Below are 20764 nucleotides of genomic sequence, written 5' to 3'. Positions count from 1 at the left end.
CGTTGGTCTATATCGACCATCCGTGCCTGCGCATCGACCATCGTTTGGGGGTTGGAAAGGCCCAAAAACAGGACGATATGAACAATAACGATATGATCGATATCATTCAAATTGTCCTGTTTAATCGTACCTTAACCAGGTCCTCTAGAACCCCCAACTACAGACCATGTAGGAATTTCATTATAAGACCATTATAAGTAATGTACTATTTATTCCTAGTAACCTGATCTAATACTTTCTGTGAGGAGATCCTTGAAACTCCCTCATAGTGAGAAAACTACTTATCCAAATGGTCTTAATGCACTATGTGTATGTTATGGTCTGCTTGAAAGGGTAGTATGGAAATTCATTTACTAAAATCATGCATGTTTATTTCCATAAATGGCATTACACTCTGTTAAATAGGAGTTCCGGACTATAGGTCGACAATGCTAGTCAATAGGTTGACAGGGACAAATGGTCGACACACTAAAGGTCGACGTGTAAGAATGTTGACAGTTACAAATGGTCGACACAAAAATGGTCGACATATGTTTTTTAAGCGTTAGGCACTTACTGGAGGGTTATGGTTAGGCACCACGAGGGAGGGTTAGGGTTATGCACTTACCGAAGGGTTAGGGTCAGGCACCTACCCTGACAGATAGGGTTGGGCACCAGGAGGGAGGGTTAGGCACCAGGAGGGAGGGTCAGGCACTAGAAGAGACGGTTAGGGTCAGCACCTACCCTGACGGTTAGGGTTAGGCACCAGGAGGGTGGGTTATGGTTAGGTATCAAGTGAAGGGTTAGGGTGAAGATTAGGGTTAGAAAAAAAAAAGTGTTGACTATTTTTTTGTCGACCTTTTGTCCCCGTGGACCTATTGACTGTCTAACATCTGGTGTTTGTCTAGACACAGTCAACCTTTTTACTGTCTATCTCTTATACCACACCCGTTAAATAGATACAGGCCTGGGTGCCCTCTTTAAGGGGCATATTTATTATAATTTTCTGTCTGCCCCCAATAATGAGAATTCCTTTATTCCCACAATTTGCGGCAATAAGGTATCCTTATTCGCCAGGATATATAATTTCTGAGTCACCGGGACAGGGGCCCATCCTAATAATCAGTGAGAAGTAATGTAATGGTTTAGCGATCACATTACTTCCTGCTTTGCCTCCTCAGTGCTGCTACTGTACATGTGGCGATGGACGTATAATGTTTATTTTCGGGGGATATGCCGTAAATATACTTTAATAAGTGGGCCCACAAATTAGATACATACTTTTTTATGGTGGCATGGTAAAAATAAGATACAAACTCTTAGTTTTTGTCCCAATTATGTAATTTAATGTTACCACACCTCTGTATTATGTGCCGTTTTCTCTGCTCAATTGTATTACCCGGATGTTTTAATTTTGTTTTGTTTTATTTTGATTTTATTATAATAAGTGTATTTTTTTTATTGTTTGTTTCTGACAATTAATAAAAATTACTTCAATAAAAAAAAAAAAAAGATACAAACTGTTAAACAGGTATACTCCAACTTTTTGTATTTTACTCTGTCATTAGGAATAGTAAATGCAAACCTTATGTATGGGTTAAGTATTGGATCCTGGCAGTCAGAATACCAACAGCAGCATCCCAACAGTCAGAATTTCGATGTCCAAAGGTAAGTACCCCTACATTAACCCTAACTCTCCCTCCATTCCCACAGCCAAACCCTAATCCTCACTCCCCGCAGCCTAACCCGCCTTCCTAGTGCCTAAGCCCTAAACCTAATCCTCATACTTACCCGCCAGGATCGCAGGAGCCGGATTGCTGGTGCCGGCATTCTCATCTCTGCCAGGATGCTTAGAAAAGGCATTCTGTGCTTCGGGATCCAAACTACATCCCTTATATACACCCTTGTGAAATCTACATGCCTATAGCAAAATGCATGTGCTGCCTATGATATCACTGCTGAAACTACCGGAAATGCGTCATACAGATTAACATTGATTGTCACAATAACAAACAACAAGTGAACAACTATCACCATTAAACAAATAACGGCACAATTGAAATCATATCGGTAACTACTGGCAACATAGAAAAAGAAGCACTTGTAATACATAAATAGCATAGGATTTATACATATATTGTAGAACAGTCAGCCAGTGTCTATATACCAGGGCCTTAACAGGGCTTATCTGCGCCCTGTGCTGGCCACACCACCCAGAGGGCATGACGTCATGTGGAGGGATTGGGAGTCAGGGAGCACCAGTAATTCCAGCTCTGACCGCAGCATCCTCAGGATGCTTCGGGGGCTGTAAGAGCTGCAGGGTGCCTGTCTGGAATGTCCAGGTGTCGTGGGTGAGCGGCAGTGCCGCCCACAGGGCTATGCGCGGCGGTCCCGCTCGCACACCCCTAGTTCCAACACTGATATATGCCCACAATTTAAATATTATTACATTGAGAGGTACATATGTCCCGTTCAAAAGCCATAAGCAATAAATAGTCACCTCTAATCAACATGAAAAAAAAAAAAACATACTAGAAACACAAGTATGTGAAAAACAAAAACTAATATAAAACCAGTGGTTCTCAAACTCGGTCCTCAGTACCCCACACAGTTCACATATTCCAGGTCACCCAGCAGGTGCACAGGTGTATTCATTACTCACTGACATGTTTTAAAAGATCCACAGATAGAGCTAATTATTTTACTTGTGATTCTGTGAGGCGAACTGGAAAACATGCACTGTTTGAGGTCCTGAGGACCAAGTTTGAGAACCTGTGATATAAAATAAAAAGTGAACAAAAATGTAAACAGAGCACACAATCTGGGAAGGCAGCTTCTAACTAAGGGCTTGACATTTATTCATATAAAAACCATGTAACTGCAATGCCTTAAATTAATAAATTCATTAATAAGCATCCCCCATACCATAACCCCACTGACCTATCAGTGGAGCATAATGGAACATATCAGTATAATTAATACCTGTACACAAATAGAGAGCAGAGCTGCAACAACACCACCATCAAAACAAATTGAATTTGTCTTGTCTATACCATCATAAACTAATGAAAAACTGGGTTATGCAAAAAAAAAACTGTGATCACAAATAATCAAAATTCACCAGTTTTAACTTGTCCTAGTTACTCTTTTTTCATTGTATAACATATTATTATCATTGGGGTTCATTTACTGATGTGGAAATAAGTAGAAGCGCAGATTTCTTTTTATTATTTATTACTATTTATGTTATTTATATAGTGCACACATATTACGTTGAGTTTACAGAGAAGTTATGACCATTCACATCAGTCCCTGCCCCAGTGGAGCTTACAATCCATATTCCCTGCCACATGTACACACACTTACACAACTAGGGTTAATTTTTGTCAGATGCTAATTAACCTGCCATCATGTTTTTGGAGCGAGGGAGGAAACCCATGCAAACATGGGTAGAACATACCAACTACATACACACAGATTATTTTTTTATATTGTGCCTGCCAGTGGCGTTTCTAGGGGCAGGCAAGCAGGACCTGAGGGCCTGGCCACAGTCACCCCAGCGGCACAGTCTAATCTAACAGCACCCGCCTGCTCTTGCCCGCCAAAAATGTGGACTGTGATAACTATGCCCTTTAGAGTTGTAACCTATTTACTAAATTTTTGGTTGTTGTATACGTTTTATTTAATTCTTGCTTTACTGCAGAGATTCCCAATCTCAACCATTACAGTCCAGGTTTTAAGGATATTCATGCTTGAGCACAGGTGACTTCATTAGCACCTCAGTCAACTTGATTTAACCATCTGGGCTCAATCATAGATATCCTTAAAAACTGGACTACAATACCCCTTTTACACCAGAGCAAAAACCTGGGTTTTTGCTGGGTTTACCTGGATCGCAGCTCAGTGTCCCTGAAAAATAACCCAGGTCAAGTGACCCAGCAATTCAAATAGTGCTGAGCAGGCATATGAAATGATTTGCTCATCTGCTGATGGTTCATAGTTTGAGTTAGTACGATGTAGTCACACATTAACAGACACCTCTGGTACCATTATATTTCAGAGTTCTAAAAAAAATAAAAATCACAATATCCACGTATAAATATCTTTGAGGCTCTACCTTGAAATTCTAGAGCTACCCTTGAAATGACTCAGTGCATGTTTTCAAGGTATCATCAGGAATAATTAGAAGCACTTGTAGACCTATTGTGTCAGTCAATTAACACACCAGTGCTCTAGGTAGATGATCTGGAAAAAAATGCAGGGTTCCATGAGGATTGGGTTTGAAAAACACTGGTGTATGGTATACTCTCCTACTATTCACTTTCAGTGGGGAGATACCAAGTGGCAAATGCAGGGAGTGGTTGGCATGACAACGCAATGTGCATCATCACTAGGCTGTGAGATCTCCCCTGAAATGTGTGAGTTTCCCTGTAGTTAATGGAGAGTAGGCAAATATGAATGGGTATTTAACCAGTGATGTTTTTTTGAAGGCTTTTTGAAATTGGGGTACGTCTGTTTTCAGCTTAGGGCTTTGCAATCTCATGATTGGTGAGGTAAATAACTGGCCTTTGAAATCTAATATATGCACTTTTTGCTCTTCATACCATATAACCATATAGTATATGAGTAAAACACACATATTTTGGACAAACGTGATCAAGATAAATAATGAAATAAAATTAAGAATTTATTTATGCAGTGGCACTAGTTAATTAATAATTTCTATTGGTGAAAATAAGGGAAATATAAAATATATTGTCTTAATGTTTGTATAATTCTTGGGGCTTGTGTGTAGCTTATTTTTGTCTGATTCGAGGGGGTAAATTTACTAAAGTGAGAGTTTTCAGAAGTAGAGATGTTGCCCATAGCAACCAATCAGATTCTACTTAACATTTAACTAGCACCTTCTAGAAGATAATGGCTAGATCTAATTGGTTGCTATGGGCAACATCTCCACTTCTAAAAACAATCACTTTAGTAAATTTACCCCCAGATGTCTCTTTGTTGACAGGTATGTGAAAATCCAAGTCAGTGGCGCCACTTACCTGGATTGCACCCGATGCGGTCTGGGGCTATAGTAACGCGTGCGGGTGGAAGCGGGCTTGGCATTGTCCCACTAAGCTACGCCCACTTATGTTTGACAATCTTGGGGATGCGTCACGCCCCCGCCCTCTGCAGTCAGTGGGCGGGGGGGAGGCTAGGGGTTGCTGAGCAAGCCCGGCTCAGTGCAGCAGCAGCTGCTGCTGGACAGGAAACAGCCTCTCACAAGTGCAGCTGCTCGGTGACACCAAAATAACAGAGCAGCTCTGCTATTTTAGTGTCACCCGATGCGGCCTGTGGTCCTAGTTGTCCTCAAAAAGGTAATAAGTAATACAACTGTTATCATTATCTGAGAGATGACCTAGTCATTAAGCTAATAGGGGCATTCCTTTAATACTGTGCAATAACTGCAGTAGTACGTTTGACTCTGCAATTGCAAAAACAAGATTGGGGAGAGCAATAGGGAATCATTACTAAAAAATACAATATGTTCTACCTCCCAGCGATACTGGCCAGCAGGAGTAAGCAGTGACTAAGGGCACACATCCACTAAGCGATTTTATTGAGCGATTGAACGATAACTATCGTTATTGTTCAATCGTTCATAAATCGTTTGCAAAAATGTCTTAAACGACCAGCGATGCGCTCTCCCGCTGGTCGTTTAGACATTATCATCGTGCAAACATGCTGTACAACCTGACAATATCGTCAGGTTCAGCATGTTTCCAGATGATTGATGAGCCTGCACTGAACGACTGCTCGTTCAGTGCAGGCACATCACAGACTGACAAACGACTGCACGATTACAATGTCGTAATCATGCAGTCGTTTGCATATCTTCTAGTGGATGTGTGCCTTTAGGGGCCTATGTATCCAAGCTGAGAGAGAAATAAAATTGTGAGAGATAAACTACTAATGCTGGGCATACACTCTACAATTATCTGTCAGACATCTGTCCAATCTGGCTGGTTGGAATGAAAATCTGGTAATGTATGAGAGCCAATGACAATCGTCCATATGGTCTTAAACACTTGAAAATGGGCAAAAATTATTGGTCAAATTGGTTAAATTAATTTGATTTAATCAATTTATCTGGATGACAATTTTTGTCTGTTCTTCAGTGTTTGTGAGCAAATGGTTGATTGTCATTGGCTCCCATACATTACCAGATTTTCATTGCAACCTGCCAGATTGGACAGATATCTGCCAGATAATTGAATAGTGTATGCCCAAGCATAACAAATCAGCTTCCAATTTACATTTTGCAGGGTGTGTTTATAAAATGATAGGAGCTGATTTGTTGGCGATTTATTTGTTACAATGTTATCTCTCTCCCAGCTTTGATACATAGGTCCCTTACTGTATCGTCAGTCAGTTGAGGTCACAACTGCACACGCTTGACTCTTCTCCAGATTCCAAATGTTTTTTTTATACTTGTGATGGCCTAGGAGGACAGCCTATGAGGAAGTTATCTCAGGAGACCCCTAGCAATTGCTATTGCATGGTTAATAACTAAGGAGAAGCCCTATCCCCAACACAAACATGTCTTTTTAGGATTTAAATCTCTTCTTCTGTTTATAAATAGTTTGCTAAAAGTATGCAAATTTTCTCTCCAGTGATCCTGCAGACAAAGCTATACACAATGCAAAGCCTTTTGTATCACTTAGTGGAGCAGTGTAACAGCTTCCAATTATTAGATTTTATTTACATAGCACCATAGGGTGTCTGCAGTGCTGTACAAAGTTCATACAAAAATAGAGTACAAATATAACAGGACATAAAGTACATACAAAAGTAGAGTTCAAACATAACAGTTCAATAACAATATACTGTATGCTTGGCAGACAATAGCTATAGATCTATGCAAATATAGTCACTGTAAATAGAAAATAAGTGCTATACCTGCACACCAATTGAAGGGGAGACAGGTTCAGAGTCATAGATTGCAAAAAGCATTTTAAGGGGAGATGAAGTAGGTTAAGGAACAAAGGACTGCAAGGAAAGAGGGCCTTGCTTGTGACCAGGCACTGTACTGTGTAGGTATAATTGGACTTTGTGCACCAGTTCTGGTAGCTAACAAACAATAATAATTATGGGATAATGAATATTTTGAAGCCCAATAATTCGTATAGAAACATGCCTCATCTAATATTTACTTTTTTGCTTTATAACTGCAATTATAAATGTGACCATGAGATGGCAGAATTGTAGTTTTGTTTATTTGCTTGCAAGTGTTTTTTTTTTCTATTTGTGGCTGACTGGTATGTGTGAATGCATGATTCATTACGGGGCATATGTATCAAAGCTTGATGTGAGATATATATATCACCAACCAATCCGCTTCTAACTTACATTTTGCAGGCTGTGTTTAAGAAATGATAGTTTGGAGCTGATTGGTTGGTGATATATATTTCACAATTTTATCTCACATCAAGCTTTTGATACATATGCCCCTAAATGTGTTGCCACCCTGACCACTAATTGTAGACCATAAATGGGTGTTCCTTCTTCTGCAGCAAGATTTCTTATTGCACAAATCAGTGATTATCACGTTTGCTGTGTGCATTTATCATTGCCAAATTGTACTTAAGCTGTTCCCTGCATAGGCCTCTTTTTGCTTGTTCACGAATCAACACACATAAGTGTGCATATAGGGGAAGATTACAGTAAAAATACTGGAGCCGGTACAGAGTTATATGCAAGCATTTAAATGCTCTCGCATTTCATGTATGGTAATAAATTCATATATTCGCCTGTATCTCTGCAGTCGGACAGCCCCCAATCCGTACCCTTGGACCCTTAGCCGTCGTCATTATCCATGTCCTTCATTATGTGAAACCGATATGTCTAAAAATTGGCGTATTTACACGTAGGCTGAGAGCGCTTAGCCTATGTAAGAACGCGACGTTACAACAACCCAGTTACACCCCTTCAAACGCAAGTGGAGATGCTTCTGGTTTGCGCATAGCTCTGAATCACCCGCAGTTTAGTATGCTTGCTTCCAGAGCGAAAACAGGTAAGATATGCTCTGGAAATGTACTTGTGTTCAATGCTGCATCAGCACCATTAACTTTTGGTAATTCTATTTTATTAATTTATTTGGTGCTTCCTCATCTTTGCGGCCCCCTGCTGGAGGCGCTGGTTACGCTACTGACGTATCTTCACTAGTCGGTGAACATACGTAAGTAGCGTAAACATGAGGAAATACCATTTGGACCCTTGTGGGCTTCCTTCGCTCGCCACGCTGCGGGCACAGTGGCTACCTTCGCTCGCCACATGGATATATTCCACCTCCATGCCCACTTGGATGGTAGGAAATGACGTTGGACACTGGGTGATCTTTACGCTACTTGCGTATCTTCACCCACTAGTGAAGATACGCAAGTAGTGTAACCAGCGCCTCCAGCAGGGGGCCGCAAAGATGAGGAAGTACCATTTATTTTTATTTATAGTTTTTTTTAAGCATTTGAGAGGTCTATTAAACATGAGGTACTGCACGTGCAGTACCTAACAAACAAGCTTAGATGCAGCTTATAATATGCAGCAAAAGTGGGGCCTAGTGAAAATAAAAAAAACATTCACACTGGTAATTTTATGGATTGTTCTCTATTCATTCATTCTTTTTTTTTTTTAATAGATGTCTGTCATTGTTTTGTATGTGCAGTATCAGTAAAATTATGGCTCCCATATGACTAGATGTTTTAGGTGCTGCCACTGATTAGATGCTGTAGATCTATAATGTTACTGGGAGTAGGGTGGCAGTATATGTCAACGGTTGATATTCTCTTTATTTTGTTATGTAACACTATTAGATCCCCCCCCCCCCACACTTTGTGAAATTGTATACACACATTAACAGACACAGCTACCAAACACTAACACTCATACATTAAAGTATATGGTTAATAAAGTTTTATACTGACCAACAGGCACATTTCAGAAGTAGGTCAGCTGTAGATCTAAAAAATGTAGCCTAATGGTGCATACACACGGTCAGATCTGTCAGATGAACGATTTTACCAACGATTTGAACGATTTCAGACAGTATTAAAATTAATGAAATCGTCAAAATCTGACTGCAAACACAGACTATGTCAGGTATCGTTATCTAACATGCGGAAACGTGCATCGTTCATCGTTGCAGGCCCACATGTCAGATTTTCTTTCAGATCTGAACGATTTTTAAAATCATTATCGTTCATATCTGACAACAAATCTGACCGTGTGCTTGCCATTGTTATGGTGCATACAGAGAGGAAAATTTCAGTGGAAGGCAATGTCCTGTTCAGTTCATATGTGTTTAAAGTGCTCTATATTTTCAAACGGAGTGGTAGTATTTTTACATTTCCATGTGCAACATTAACATGACAAACTATGCACATGTGAACTTCATGTTATCTGCACATTTAAAAACCCATAGCAAGAATGCAGTAACTGACCCCAATCTCCTATCTGTTGTGTTACTGTAAATCAGCCTGTAATTAGAGGACACAATGACCGTTATATACATAAGAATGCATAAAAAAACCAATTGGGGCCAAAGCCTCCTTCCCCCTTTGTCTTCAGGCTGCATGCACAAGCAGGCCTCCCTTCAGTGAGAGCTGGCGTCTCAGGGTTAATACTCTGCAATTTGCAGCCAACCAGAGCGGAAGCTGTTTTTTTTCTCTCTCTCTCCCTCTCTCTCTTTCTGTTGCTTTAAGGACAGTTTCAGTCGGCCTTGGAGGATGGGGGAATAAAAGGTTTGTTGAAAAGGACAGACAGTCCTAAAAGCTGCTCCTGTGTCACGGGAATGCCATGTCTTTCTAGGTTGATATTATTAGTCTCACATTTCTCATATTTTATATGTGCTTAATGCTGCAGCTCTGGTAAATGCTAATAGAGGCCTGCAGTTGTTTTATTATTTTATGTATCATTGCTGTTTCTTTTTATTGGTTTAAATCAACGTAAATACACATAGCAACATTGTTTCTCCATTGTATCAGAAAGTGGTGTTTATAGTGAATGGAGGGTGCAAAGTTTGCATTTTACAATGATCTTTATGTGTGTCTGCACTGAGATTCTTACTGGCTGTGTAAAGAGCCATTCTCTTCTTGTCATTTTGAACAGTTAGCTTGGAAATAACCTGTAGTTTACGTGGGGAAAAGGCCTAACTTAGCCTGTCTTTTTCTTTACACAGGATGGCTCCTGCTTGCTAATGCTGTACAAAGATAATCGCTCAGGAAGTGTTTCAGCCAATGGCCTGCAGCATTACACTGGGATTCCTGAAAGCATCCAATCCTGCCTCGGCTTGTATCAGGGGGAGTCTGTTCATCAGGCTGGAGTGCCAAGCCCTTTCTGTCTGAGCACTGAGAGTCTGTCCTCCATGTTTTATGTATTGACATAACACTGTAACAATGCATCCACAGAGGTAAGCCATACTTTTTTGTAGTTTATTCCCATCTCTTGGACATACAAATTGTGCTTTTGCAGGTTGCATCTCCAATGACTTTTCGCGCCAAATACCCCACAACAGCAACTGTGTTAAATCTTCTTTCCTGGGGATCACATGGGTAGGTGTCATTAGCCACTGTTTGCTGCTGAGGTTAGATGAGAGGTGCTGGGGGACACTGGTGCAGCAACTTTTTCTGCTTATCCATGTGGGTTGTGTGTTGTTTTTTTTTTTATTTCTTTTTCACAATGCTCCCCTGGTTCACCAAGGAAGATCTCTGCATTATTGTCTGTTCCTGTGTCACATGCTGCTGAGGGGAACATGGAGGCTAACTCAGCACAGGCATTCAGCTGCCTTACAGGGAGACCAGCAAAAGGAACTGGCAACCTGAGCTGCAGGCAACTTTCCTTTTCTTATCACTAGAAGACCAGGTTACCCCAGGAATATCCCTTTTATACCGTCTGCAAGGATCCCCCACAGTATTAATGTCTGACATCATTTTGGGCCTAGCCTGCATCTGTTGGATTTGTAAAATGCTATCCTATTAAACCTTACTTTTCATTTGTTTAACTTGTGTGTTACGGACTGTTGCAGTCTAAGCATTTATGTTGCTCTTTTTGTTTTTGCACCAAAATATAGATTTTTTTTTTTTATTATTTATTTTTTTTTAGATTTTTCTTTATGATTTTTTTTTTTTTTTTGTACACTGGATGTATGACTACTTTCATCCCTGAAGCAAAGTAGTATGGATATCAAACAGTAAGTAAATCACGTGTTTTTATGTCTTAAACTACCTTGTCAGATATTTTAATGACAAATTAAAAAATAAAAACCTATATTCATCAAGGTTAGCTATCCACACAGATATTAAAACACAGTATGTATTTTCCATGGGTTTTAGTCTAGATTAGGTTCATTATTGCATTAATGTACAGTTATAGTTTGCTGAGAGATTATATATTTTAAAGCTTTCTTGTTTATAATGCTATTTTAACCCCATGTAATGGCCCTGTTCACTGCTGTTAATGCTTGTAGGCCTTTCCCATACTACAGAAAGGGTTAATTATATGGTTCCTTCTCGTTTTGGCTTTTTTTTTTTTATGTTTATCCCCTCCTGGAAAACGCAAAGGTAAGTTTAAAGGTATTAATCATTTGCAGTAGTGAAGAAAACATCCATTCTATATCTATGGAAACAAGTAAGCAAATGGTTGTGTTCCCTCTGCGTACGTGATATATTTAGTGTCTGGTTAATCTGCATCTCAAGTTGTGATTGCTACTTCCTGCCATTTGTAAGCTTTGGTATATGTTTTGATTTTTATTCCTGTTCTCACTGAATGGTATCATTTTAGTTTACAATATCTTATATCTGTATTGAAGTGACATCACAGGTCCCACTAACTGATTAATCCCATGTACGCAGCATTTAGAAAGGATGTGGTTTCTCCAAAGAGTCTTTCACTTATTTTTAGTAGTCATATGACAAGGTTTAATTTTAGTTATGGAATAATAATTAGGTGGCGGATCGCCCCAGCTGTGTTTCAGTTTGATTTTACATTCTAAGATACAGTAAATGAAAGGGTATTAAACTGTGTGATCTCACCCACCCCCTCCAACTTCCCTCTGTGACACAAGGGCTATTGTATATGTCATGATTGTTCCGTAAACAGGTCATTTACCATTTTTAACTGTTAATAATTATCCTGTTCAGCCTTTCAGGAATCTTAATTTATTAATCAATAAATATACACAGAATGTGTGTGTGTTTACTCTCTAACACAGAGGCCTCTGGCAAATTGCTGGCTGAAGGGTTAAAGTCTACAAAATGGAGCTGTTTTCTGACGTCACCAGCAGTGCCAGCTCCTCCGTCTTGGTATGGAGTGTTTGCTAAGCACTGCCACTCCACTAACCTTGAAGTTTAATGAAAAATTCTCTCTGCTGAATGTGTGCAAAAAGGGGTTAGCATCATTAAGTGAATTTATATTACTATTTACCCCACGCACGACTGCAGCGATGTGCCACTGTCTTATTTATGGAGCTTGTAACCCATTTTACCATTTATGTTGAGCAATATATCTTATTAGCAATTAATACACATGGGGGCATATGTATCAAAGCTTGATGTGAGATAAAATTGTGAGATCTATATCACCAACCAATCAGCTTCTAACTTGCATTTTGCAGGCTGTGTTTAAGAAATGATAGTTTGGAGATGATTGGTTGGTGATATATATTTCACAATTTTATCTCACATCAAGATTTGATACATATGCCCCATGGTGTTTAGGCCTCTGCAATACATTGCCTGACACATAGGGTAGTAGCATTAATAGTACATCTGCCCTACAGTTATACCAGTTATATGGGCTGCCCTCTGCACCAGTTAAGGTGCCAAGTAAGGATAGGATAATGAATCGCTAGACCAGGGTAACTTAGGTCGGTGCTATAAGTATTGTCTCTGTCATGTTAAATTTGATGCCAATAGTGTTTTGCACCAAATGGGTTAATTCACCTCTTTGGAATTTAGCAAGTTCCCATATGCCAATGGTATGTCAGATGTTCCGTTCTGCAGCTTTGTAGTGCGTTTATTAGGAAACGTTAACACTTCTTTAGGTGACGCACACTTAATGAATCCAGTTCTGTTTCTTACACACACAGACATGCTAGAAATGCCTGCATTGCAGCAAGATGTCTGAAACTGAGGAAGGAGTAAAAAGGTGGGGGGGGGAGGGAAACAGCCCATTTGGACCAATCGAGTGTCCTGTAAAGTGTTTTACACCAATGACAGCACAAAGCTGGTTAACAGCTGACAACTGGAGAGCGGAGAATGGCATGATTCTGGAAGTTTCTCTCAGCGCTTCTAACTCCATGTTAGTGATTCAGCTCTTTCAAATATATGCTTGTTTTTACTGCTGTGAATACAGATACAGCCAGCTGCTTCATATGAAGGTGCAATTTATTTTTTATATGGAGCAAAGGGGGCTCATGTAGCCTTGGACACAAATTGTGCTTTTTATTTTTCTACTGGACACATGCATTAGAAATTCTTATTAGAGAAAGCAGTTTGGTTATATGCGGTTATGTTTTGGATCTCACAGCATCTTATTGGCTATCCGGTTCTCACGTGTTTTTGGATAGGCAATAAGATAAATCTGAACTTGCACTAATTTGGCAAAAAGAACACAGTCAAAACCCATTCATCTCTAATTCTTATTCCCCATAGCCATGCCGACCGACCGAATCATATTTTGTGCTTACAACCACTTGCGCTGAGGGGGACAGGCTCGGAGGGGATGTAATAGTAGACAAAATACATTAAGGATGTGTCTGTGCAAAATGTGTCTTATGCTGACCACATGACTTGTGTGCTTGTTGGGAGGCGAAACAGGTGCTTGAAACCTGGTGCAAAATACAAATTGATGATGATGATGATGACAGCTGCTCTGATCGACTTGAATGTGTCTGAAACACTCCCACTTTTGCTAATGCTATGGTAATGTTGCTGTTCTGTTCCATTCGCATTAATAGAGTGATTGCAAACGGTCCATGGAAATAAAGGCAACAGTCGTGTGTATTGATTTGAACTTAATATATTTTTGGATTTGGTGGAATTTCCTTTGACAAGAGGAATGTGACTTTATTAGTCAGTAATCAATAGCACTGTATGAACACCACCTAGTATAAACTAGGGATGTGCAGGCTCGGATAGGTTCGAGTTTGCACGTGGAGTTCGGATTTTTCCCTCCAAAAAAACGGAACTCAGAATGAGGCAAAACGTCATCTTACATGGGCGAACATCATCATTCCTGGTCTTTTGTCCAGGAATGATGATGTTCGTCCATGTAAGATGACGTTTTGCCTCGTTCTGAGTTCCGTTTTTTTGGAGGGAAAAATCCGAACTCCACGTGCAAACTCGAACCTATCCGAGCTTGCACATCCCTAGTATAAACTAGGCGCAAAGACTACTGTACATTTCAGAGGGTCAATTCCACAAGTTGCCTTTGTACTGGCGTGGAAACGCCAGCAACGGCACCTCAACTCGCCACACTCGCAGCCTGATCTCGCCCTGGACTCGTGTTTATTTGTACTCAGCCCTATGGAGCCGCAAACAAAATACTGCAAGTTCAGAGCTACTGTAAGTGCCCCATATGGCCGCATATACTTAAAGCTAATTTAATTTCTAGGACTGAAGGAGACTAATATGTAACCAATACTTGCCTACTTCTTTTATCTCCTCTCCAGGAGAAGCCAGAGAGGAGATGCAGCTACCTACTTCGGGGAGCGGGCCAAGCATTCATGTCATTAGGCCCCGCCCCTGTTGCGAAGGGATGACTGGGCTGAAATTACACAATTGCGTGATTTTTAGCACCACCGCCTCCCTACAGACTGTGATTCCCGGTGGTATTATCTCCCCATTCTGCCTACTTCACTAGGAAGTAGACGGGTTGAGGAAGATCCGCCCACTCTTCCGGGGTTGTGGGAGACTGGCCGAAAAATTAGGAGCCTCCCGCACCTTCTGCGGGAGTGGGCAAGTATGATGCTATCCTTCCCAAGCTGGATGCATCTTATGTATACAGCCAGCTCCATGAGCTAAGCAACATAACCATTTTTATTAAAAAAATTTTAAGGGGCTCATTTTTCCCTCATGATTTAGACACAATTGCCGTCCATCTACGCATGACCCCCAATGTGAGCATTGTGTAACAACTGACCTAGGCATGGAAACTTTTTCCCTTTTAGAAGTAATGTGATAAATAAAATAAATAAAAAAAAGAATGCTTATTGATTTTGCAACGGTAACATGCACCTCTCGTGGCCTCCTTCTTGTAGGCCACATCCAGCCACTGGACATGTCTCTTTAGTCTGAAAGTGCAGCAGAGTCAGGAAAGGTTGTGCAGAGTTGCTTTTCTGTGCATGATGAGTAATGTTCACGTGGAAGTAATAATAACATTATTGCCACTAATTATTTAAACTAATATGGGATTCACTGCATGGTCTCGATTAGAAAAAAAAAACATCTTTAGAACATTAAAAAATAAAACAGATTAAGTGTCTTTCAGGCTCATAATCTTAGTAATAGATGTGTTGAGAATAATATTTTATATTACTATGTAATTATAGCTGGCAGTGAGGTCCTAGACCTAGAGCGTTATCGGTGGGCCCACTGCTACTGTACTTACTGATAGAGTACAGAATATCTCCCATTATAGAAAAGTCAATATTCTTATTCCACTCTCTGTTCCAGGCTAATCATCAATGGATTCTTTGTAGGTATAGGAGATATCTTACCTCTAGAAAGTGACTTCTTTATAGTGGATATATTAACAACTAGATGCATGCGGGGGTGTAGCGAGGGTGGCTCCAGTAGAGCACCTGCTCCGACCAGGGAGCTGGAGATCAGCATCCGACGAAGGGCAGAGCACATGCTGAGCGTGAAGCACAAGAGATCAGTGCCTCCAGGCAGGAGGCATGGTGTGGATGAAGTGGCACTTGTGGCTTCACCACACCCCCAATATGGTTGCACTGATCTCTTTATGTGCTTCATGCTCAGCTCATCAGCAGGTGATTCCCCCTTCCCTCAGTTGAATGGCTGATCTCCAGCACTCTGCAACAGTAAGGAGGAGGGGGAAGGAGATCTGATTAAAAGGGAATATCTGTGTGTGTGAAGCGAGGGGAGCTTTGTTAAGTGGAAGAGCTGTGTGTGTATGAGTGTGTGCGGGGGTTGGTATGTGTGAGGAGGGGATATCTTTGTGAGTGAGAGAACTGTATTTGTGAAGGGAGGGACGTGAGTGAAGAGAAGATCTGAGTGAGGGGGGAGTGCTGTGTGTGAGGGGAGGCTGAGTGAGGGGGGAGTGCTGTGTGTGTGTGTGTGAGGGGACAGCTGTGTAAGGGGAGGTGAGCAGTCTAAGGGGAAGAGCTGTGGTGGGGTCTGAATGAGGAGGGATCGTTGTGTGTTTGAGAAGAGAAGATATGTGTGAGAAGGGGGAAGATCTCAGTGAGTGGGGAGAGCTGTGTGAGAAATTGTATAATATATATTTATACACATTAATATGGAGCCCCAAGGCAGTATTTTGCATAGGGCCCTGTGGGATCTTAATCTGGCTCTGGGACTGAACAGAAGGGAGGAAGGTTGGAGATTGGGCAATAACAAAGAGGGAGGAGGAGGCAGTCCCCTCCCATCATCAACCCGGGCTTCTCCTCTTTTCCACCTCTGAGGTGGGTCCCACCTACCACCCTGGCCCTTATGTCAGCCGTCAGTCCCTAGTTTGCATGAAGGAGAGAACATGGCGGCTGTGTCCCTGCTACTGAGGGGAGGCCTGAGCTGGGTGCTGCTGCTGAGAGCCTGGGTCACGGCACCTGTGACTGGGAGAGCGGCAAGTCTGGTGAGCTCATGCCTGATTGCTCTGACACCAAATGCCAATAAGGGGCACTACTATGGCATGTGTATGAGGGACACTACTGTGGCATAACTTAAATAAGGGCACTATTGTTGGGCATAATGTGAATATGGAGTACTACTGTGTCGTAATGTTAACTATGGACATTACTGTGGCATAATATGAACTGTGGGGACTACTGTGTAGCATAATGTGAAAAAATAGTCCAAACTGTAGCATAACGCGAATTAATGGGCACTAATGTGTAGCATAACGTGCATTGTGGCCATTATTTTGTAACATAATGTGAATAAGGGGCGTGACATGAATAAAATACACTACTGTGTGGTGTAATGTGAATAAGGGGCACTACTGTGTGGCATAACGTGAATTATGGGCACTACTGTTTGGTTTATTTTTAATTGGTAGAATTACTTTAGTGGGTAGGAATAGATCTAGTCCTCCATGTCCCAGTTTAATACTGCCCCTAATATTTATTTTTATTTCCCTTTAATTTGCCTCTACATGCTGGACGCCCCCCTACCTGGCACACTTGGGGGGTGGGGGGGTGTTAGCACACATGCTCCGGGCGCCATGGCAACACGCTATACTTCTGGATGCATGCTAATTAGTAGTTTTATTCCCACATGAATCAAGTTATAGGAATGAGCAAATGGAACTGTGGTCCTCTCAACCGTGAGGATGTGACTCTACCGCGAGACAAGTGTCTTTCCCCGTTATCATCTTTCTCATTGATCACGGCTACTTTTAAATCGGACGAACCTTTATTTAACATTACTGTATTATTTTGACAGAAGCACCACTGCATTTCACATGGTTTGGGAAAGACTTCATATTGTGATAAAAGTTCCATTCTATTCTGAATAGAACATTACAGTACTGTAAGATGGGCCTGTTCTGTAGTGTTTGTTTTTTTTTCTAACACTATAATAAGGTTCCATTTATCCTGCATTGTTTCACAATTATTAGTGAATACAGTACGTTGAGCTATGCTTACTCTATGTAAGGTTACTGATATTAGCCAATGCTAATTCTCTCAGTCTATAGGATGAGAGAAGAGGAAAAATGCACTTGCTATATAATTTAGCATTATTATACTTTCTATTTTGTTTCTTTTTTCTTTTTCTTTGTAAACACAGCTGTAGTGTAGGTACTGTAATCTGAGTCTTGAAGCCCTGACCGTTTTGTGCAGATGTGCCTGTGTGTAATGGTGGATCTTACTCAAAATGGTGGGGAAATTACAACAACTCCTAGTGGATCAGATTTTTTTGTGACATAGCCTTAATAGCATATGTGTACAGAATATTTGCTATACTACTACTATTAACTTTACCCATATATAAATGCACAACCTTTCTTAGTCTGTGGACTGCAGTGGAGGGAGAGTACTCATTTGAACATTATAAAAAATCTTTAGGTGGCCGTGCGCCATCAGCACATGTAATGGGTGTGATTATGTCACATAGGGAGCAAGCAACTACCTTCCTTTGTAACATATTCTGCCCCTCACCTCTGCAATAGCCCATTCCCCTTGCACCTCTGTAAATACTACAGAGATGAGGGGAGTGTGTTAACATATTTCCTCCATTGCCTCTGTAGGAGCAAATTCTCCTCTCTATTCCCAAATGCAGAACATTCCCTCCCCCCACCCTTCCTAAATCAATACTCCCACCTTCCCCCATTCCCCTGCACATTTCTTACCTGAACTCTTTAGTCTCTTTTTTGAGACTTAAGCTGGGTACACACTATATGATATATTGGCTAATCTTGTGATCCCGGCCGGGTCGCAACGATCATCGTATAGTGTGTACGACCAAATCCACAGAATTCATCTTTTGATGAATGGTGTGGTTGCATCATCCCATCTTGTGCTGCACATCAGATGGGACGATGCCAATGACATCGTGGTGTTCTTTCATTAAGTATGTAACGATATATCGTGTTGTCGTATGGTGGATTGTGTAGTGTGTGTACGGCGATGCGATCGTTACATCGCATTGCTGGGTCGCCACATCATTCAGGCGAGTACCTAGCTTAAGCTCCACAGTTGTTCAGGGCTTTGTCATAAAATTTGAAGCAGGAACTTTATTTTCTGCCTACAAAACTGTGGATTAGTATTGTCCTTATGGTTGCAGTTTTTCATCATTCCCAGCCCCCAACTTTGCTGTGTTTCCATCATTCCCAGCCCCCAACTTTGCCCCCAGTTCCAACCACAATGAATGACCGTTTCAAAAAAGAGCAAACTAACTGCATGATCAAAAACATATTTTTTAATATTATAAATGAATTAATATAATAATAAAACAACAGTTATAAAGGTTTAAAGAAAAAAAAACAAACAAACAAACAATACTGGTAAAATAATAGGGGGGAATTCATATCTCCTCACAGGGATGTGGCTCCTAGGTAAAGTGTTGTAAACCCACGACTGGCGAATGTCTGCTCGCACCATCCTGAGGGTACGAGCATACCTTTTTAACTAGTGCACAGGGGCTAGTCACATTGTTACCATGTGCGGAAACAGCATAGCGCCGGGCACTTAGCCTGGGAGATGCAGTTTATAGTGCGTAAACCCCATTAGTCGCAGTAAGGTGCTTCCCCTGAGCTAAGTGCCTGGTGCGATGCAGTCAGTTGAAGGGCTTAGGGTACTTAACCTGGGAGCTACATCCTTGCGATGAGAATTGAACTCCCCCTCATAGTCTGTTTTATTGTCCTATCTTATTTCTGTGCATTGCTATATGACCCATTTATTGCCCATCCATACTCCTATAGGTCTCCTTTCTCAGGTGTCTCTACCACACATTACTACTTATAGGAAGATGTATCACACCTTACAAAGAGGACAAGTTGAGAAATTGACCATAGTAAACAATCCTCTTCTAGCTATCATTTATCAAGTACGTTCTATAAAATGATAGCTAGAAGCTGATTGGTTGCTATGAACAACGTCTCCACCTGACCTCTTTATAAGGCTTGGTACATTTGGCCCTTTGTTCCACAGTCTCCCTACAACAACATTTTTTTTTTAATATAGTGTATTTTATGGTATTGATCAAAATTTACTGCTGTTTCTACTGCAAATTTCTCACTATCCTCTTATTTACAAGACCTAGAAATTCAACTGCAGCATATTAACTAATACTGGAAATATGTCAACATCTTTTTTTTAAGAAGGCCATAATAAGACATTCATTATAAGATGCAGGTGGATGTTTTTCTGAGACTATAGCTAAAAATAGAATATACTAAAATTATTTAACCTTTTGGAAGCAGCCTCTTAAGATCTTTTGTGCCAGTGTCCAATATTACTTTAATGAGGATATTGTGCAGTATACCCATACTTATTTTGTTATTAAGCCTGAACTAGTGGATTTGGGCAGCAGTAGTGGTAGACTGGATCCGGTCTAAAGATCTACAGCAAAAAGGTAGATGTTAGACACTCAATAGATCGACAGGGACAAAATGTCAACACACTAAACGTCGACAGGGTCAAAAGGTCGACATGTTTTTTTTTTTTTTTTTAAGGGTTAGGCACTTACCCCAACGGTTAGGGTTAGGCACCGGGAGGGTTAGGGTGATGTTTAGGCAACAAGAGGAAGGTTAGGGTGAAGATTAGGGTTAGAAAACAAATAAAACCATGTGTCGACCAATTTTGTGTCTATCTAGACATTGTCTACATTTTTACTATAGATCTTTCAAACCACACCCGTGGCAGTCTGTACTGCAGAATGCAAGTGTTCGTACAAGTATATTGAACAGTGCATCTTTGTATGTAACTCATATGTTTTAACACAGACACCATTTTGGGGGGTCATCTGTTGCTGTGCAAGTAGCAGTTGTTAAGACAACAATAAGGACTGACTGTGCCAAAAAACAGAAACCGAGCTCAGCTATATGCTAAAAATCTGTTTTGATGGTTTAT

General features: G+C 40.8%; 1 protein-coding gene across 9 annotated transcripts in view; it reads left to right on the top strand.

The window, feature by feature from the left end:
* The first annotated feature begins 4315 nt into the window (after nucleotides 1-4315).
* The window catches only part of ZMYND8 (zinc finger MYND-type containing 8), a 112463-nt gene continuing 96014 nt past the window's right edge, over nucleotides 4316-20764 (top strand). For 2 of the 9 annotated variants that reach the window (XM_088472153.1, XM_088472148.1), the window contains exons 1-2: nucleotides 9610-9758; nucleotides 10196-10426. In XM_088472153.1, the coding sequence (XP_088328279.1) occupies nucleotides 10413-10426 (14 nt within the window). In that variant the 5' untranslated portion in view covers nucleotides 9610-9758; nucleotides 10196-10412. Of the gene's footprint in view, nucleotides 4398-5274; nucleotides 5340-9609; nucleotides 9826-10195; nucleotides 10427-11154; nucleotides 11207-20764 lie in introns of those variants that run through there. The other 7 variants (XM_088472155.1, XM_088472158.1, XM_088472150.1 and 4 more) reach the window with 6 other exon arrangements.

Source organism: Taudactylus pleione, unplaced genomic scaffold (assembly GCF_031769625.1).
Source record: "Taudactylus pleione unplaced genomic scaffold, aTauple2 ptg000121l, whole genome shotgun sequence".
Taxonomy (NCBI): domain Eukaryota; kingdom Metazoa; phylum Chordata; class Amphibia; order Anura; family Myobatrachidae; genus Taudactylus; species Taudactylus pleione.
This window is presented reverse-complemented; position numbering and strand designations above follow the sequence as displayed.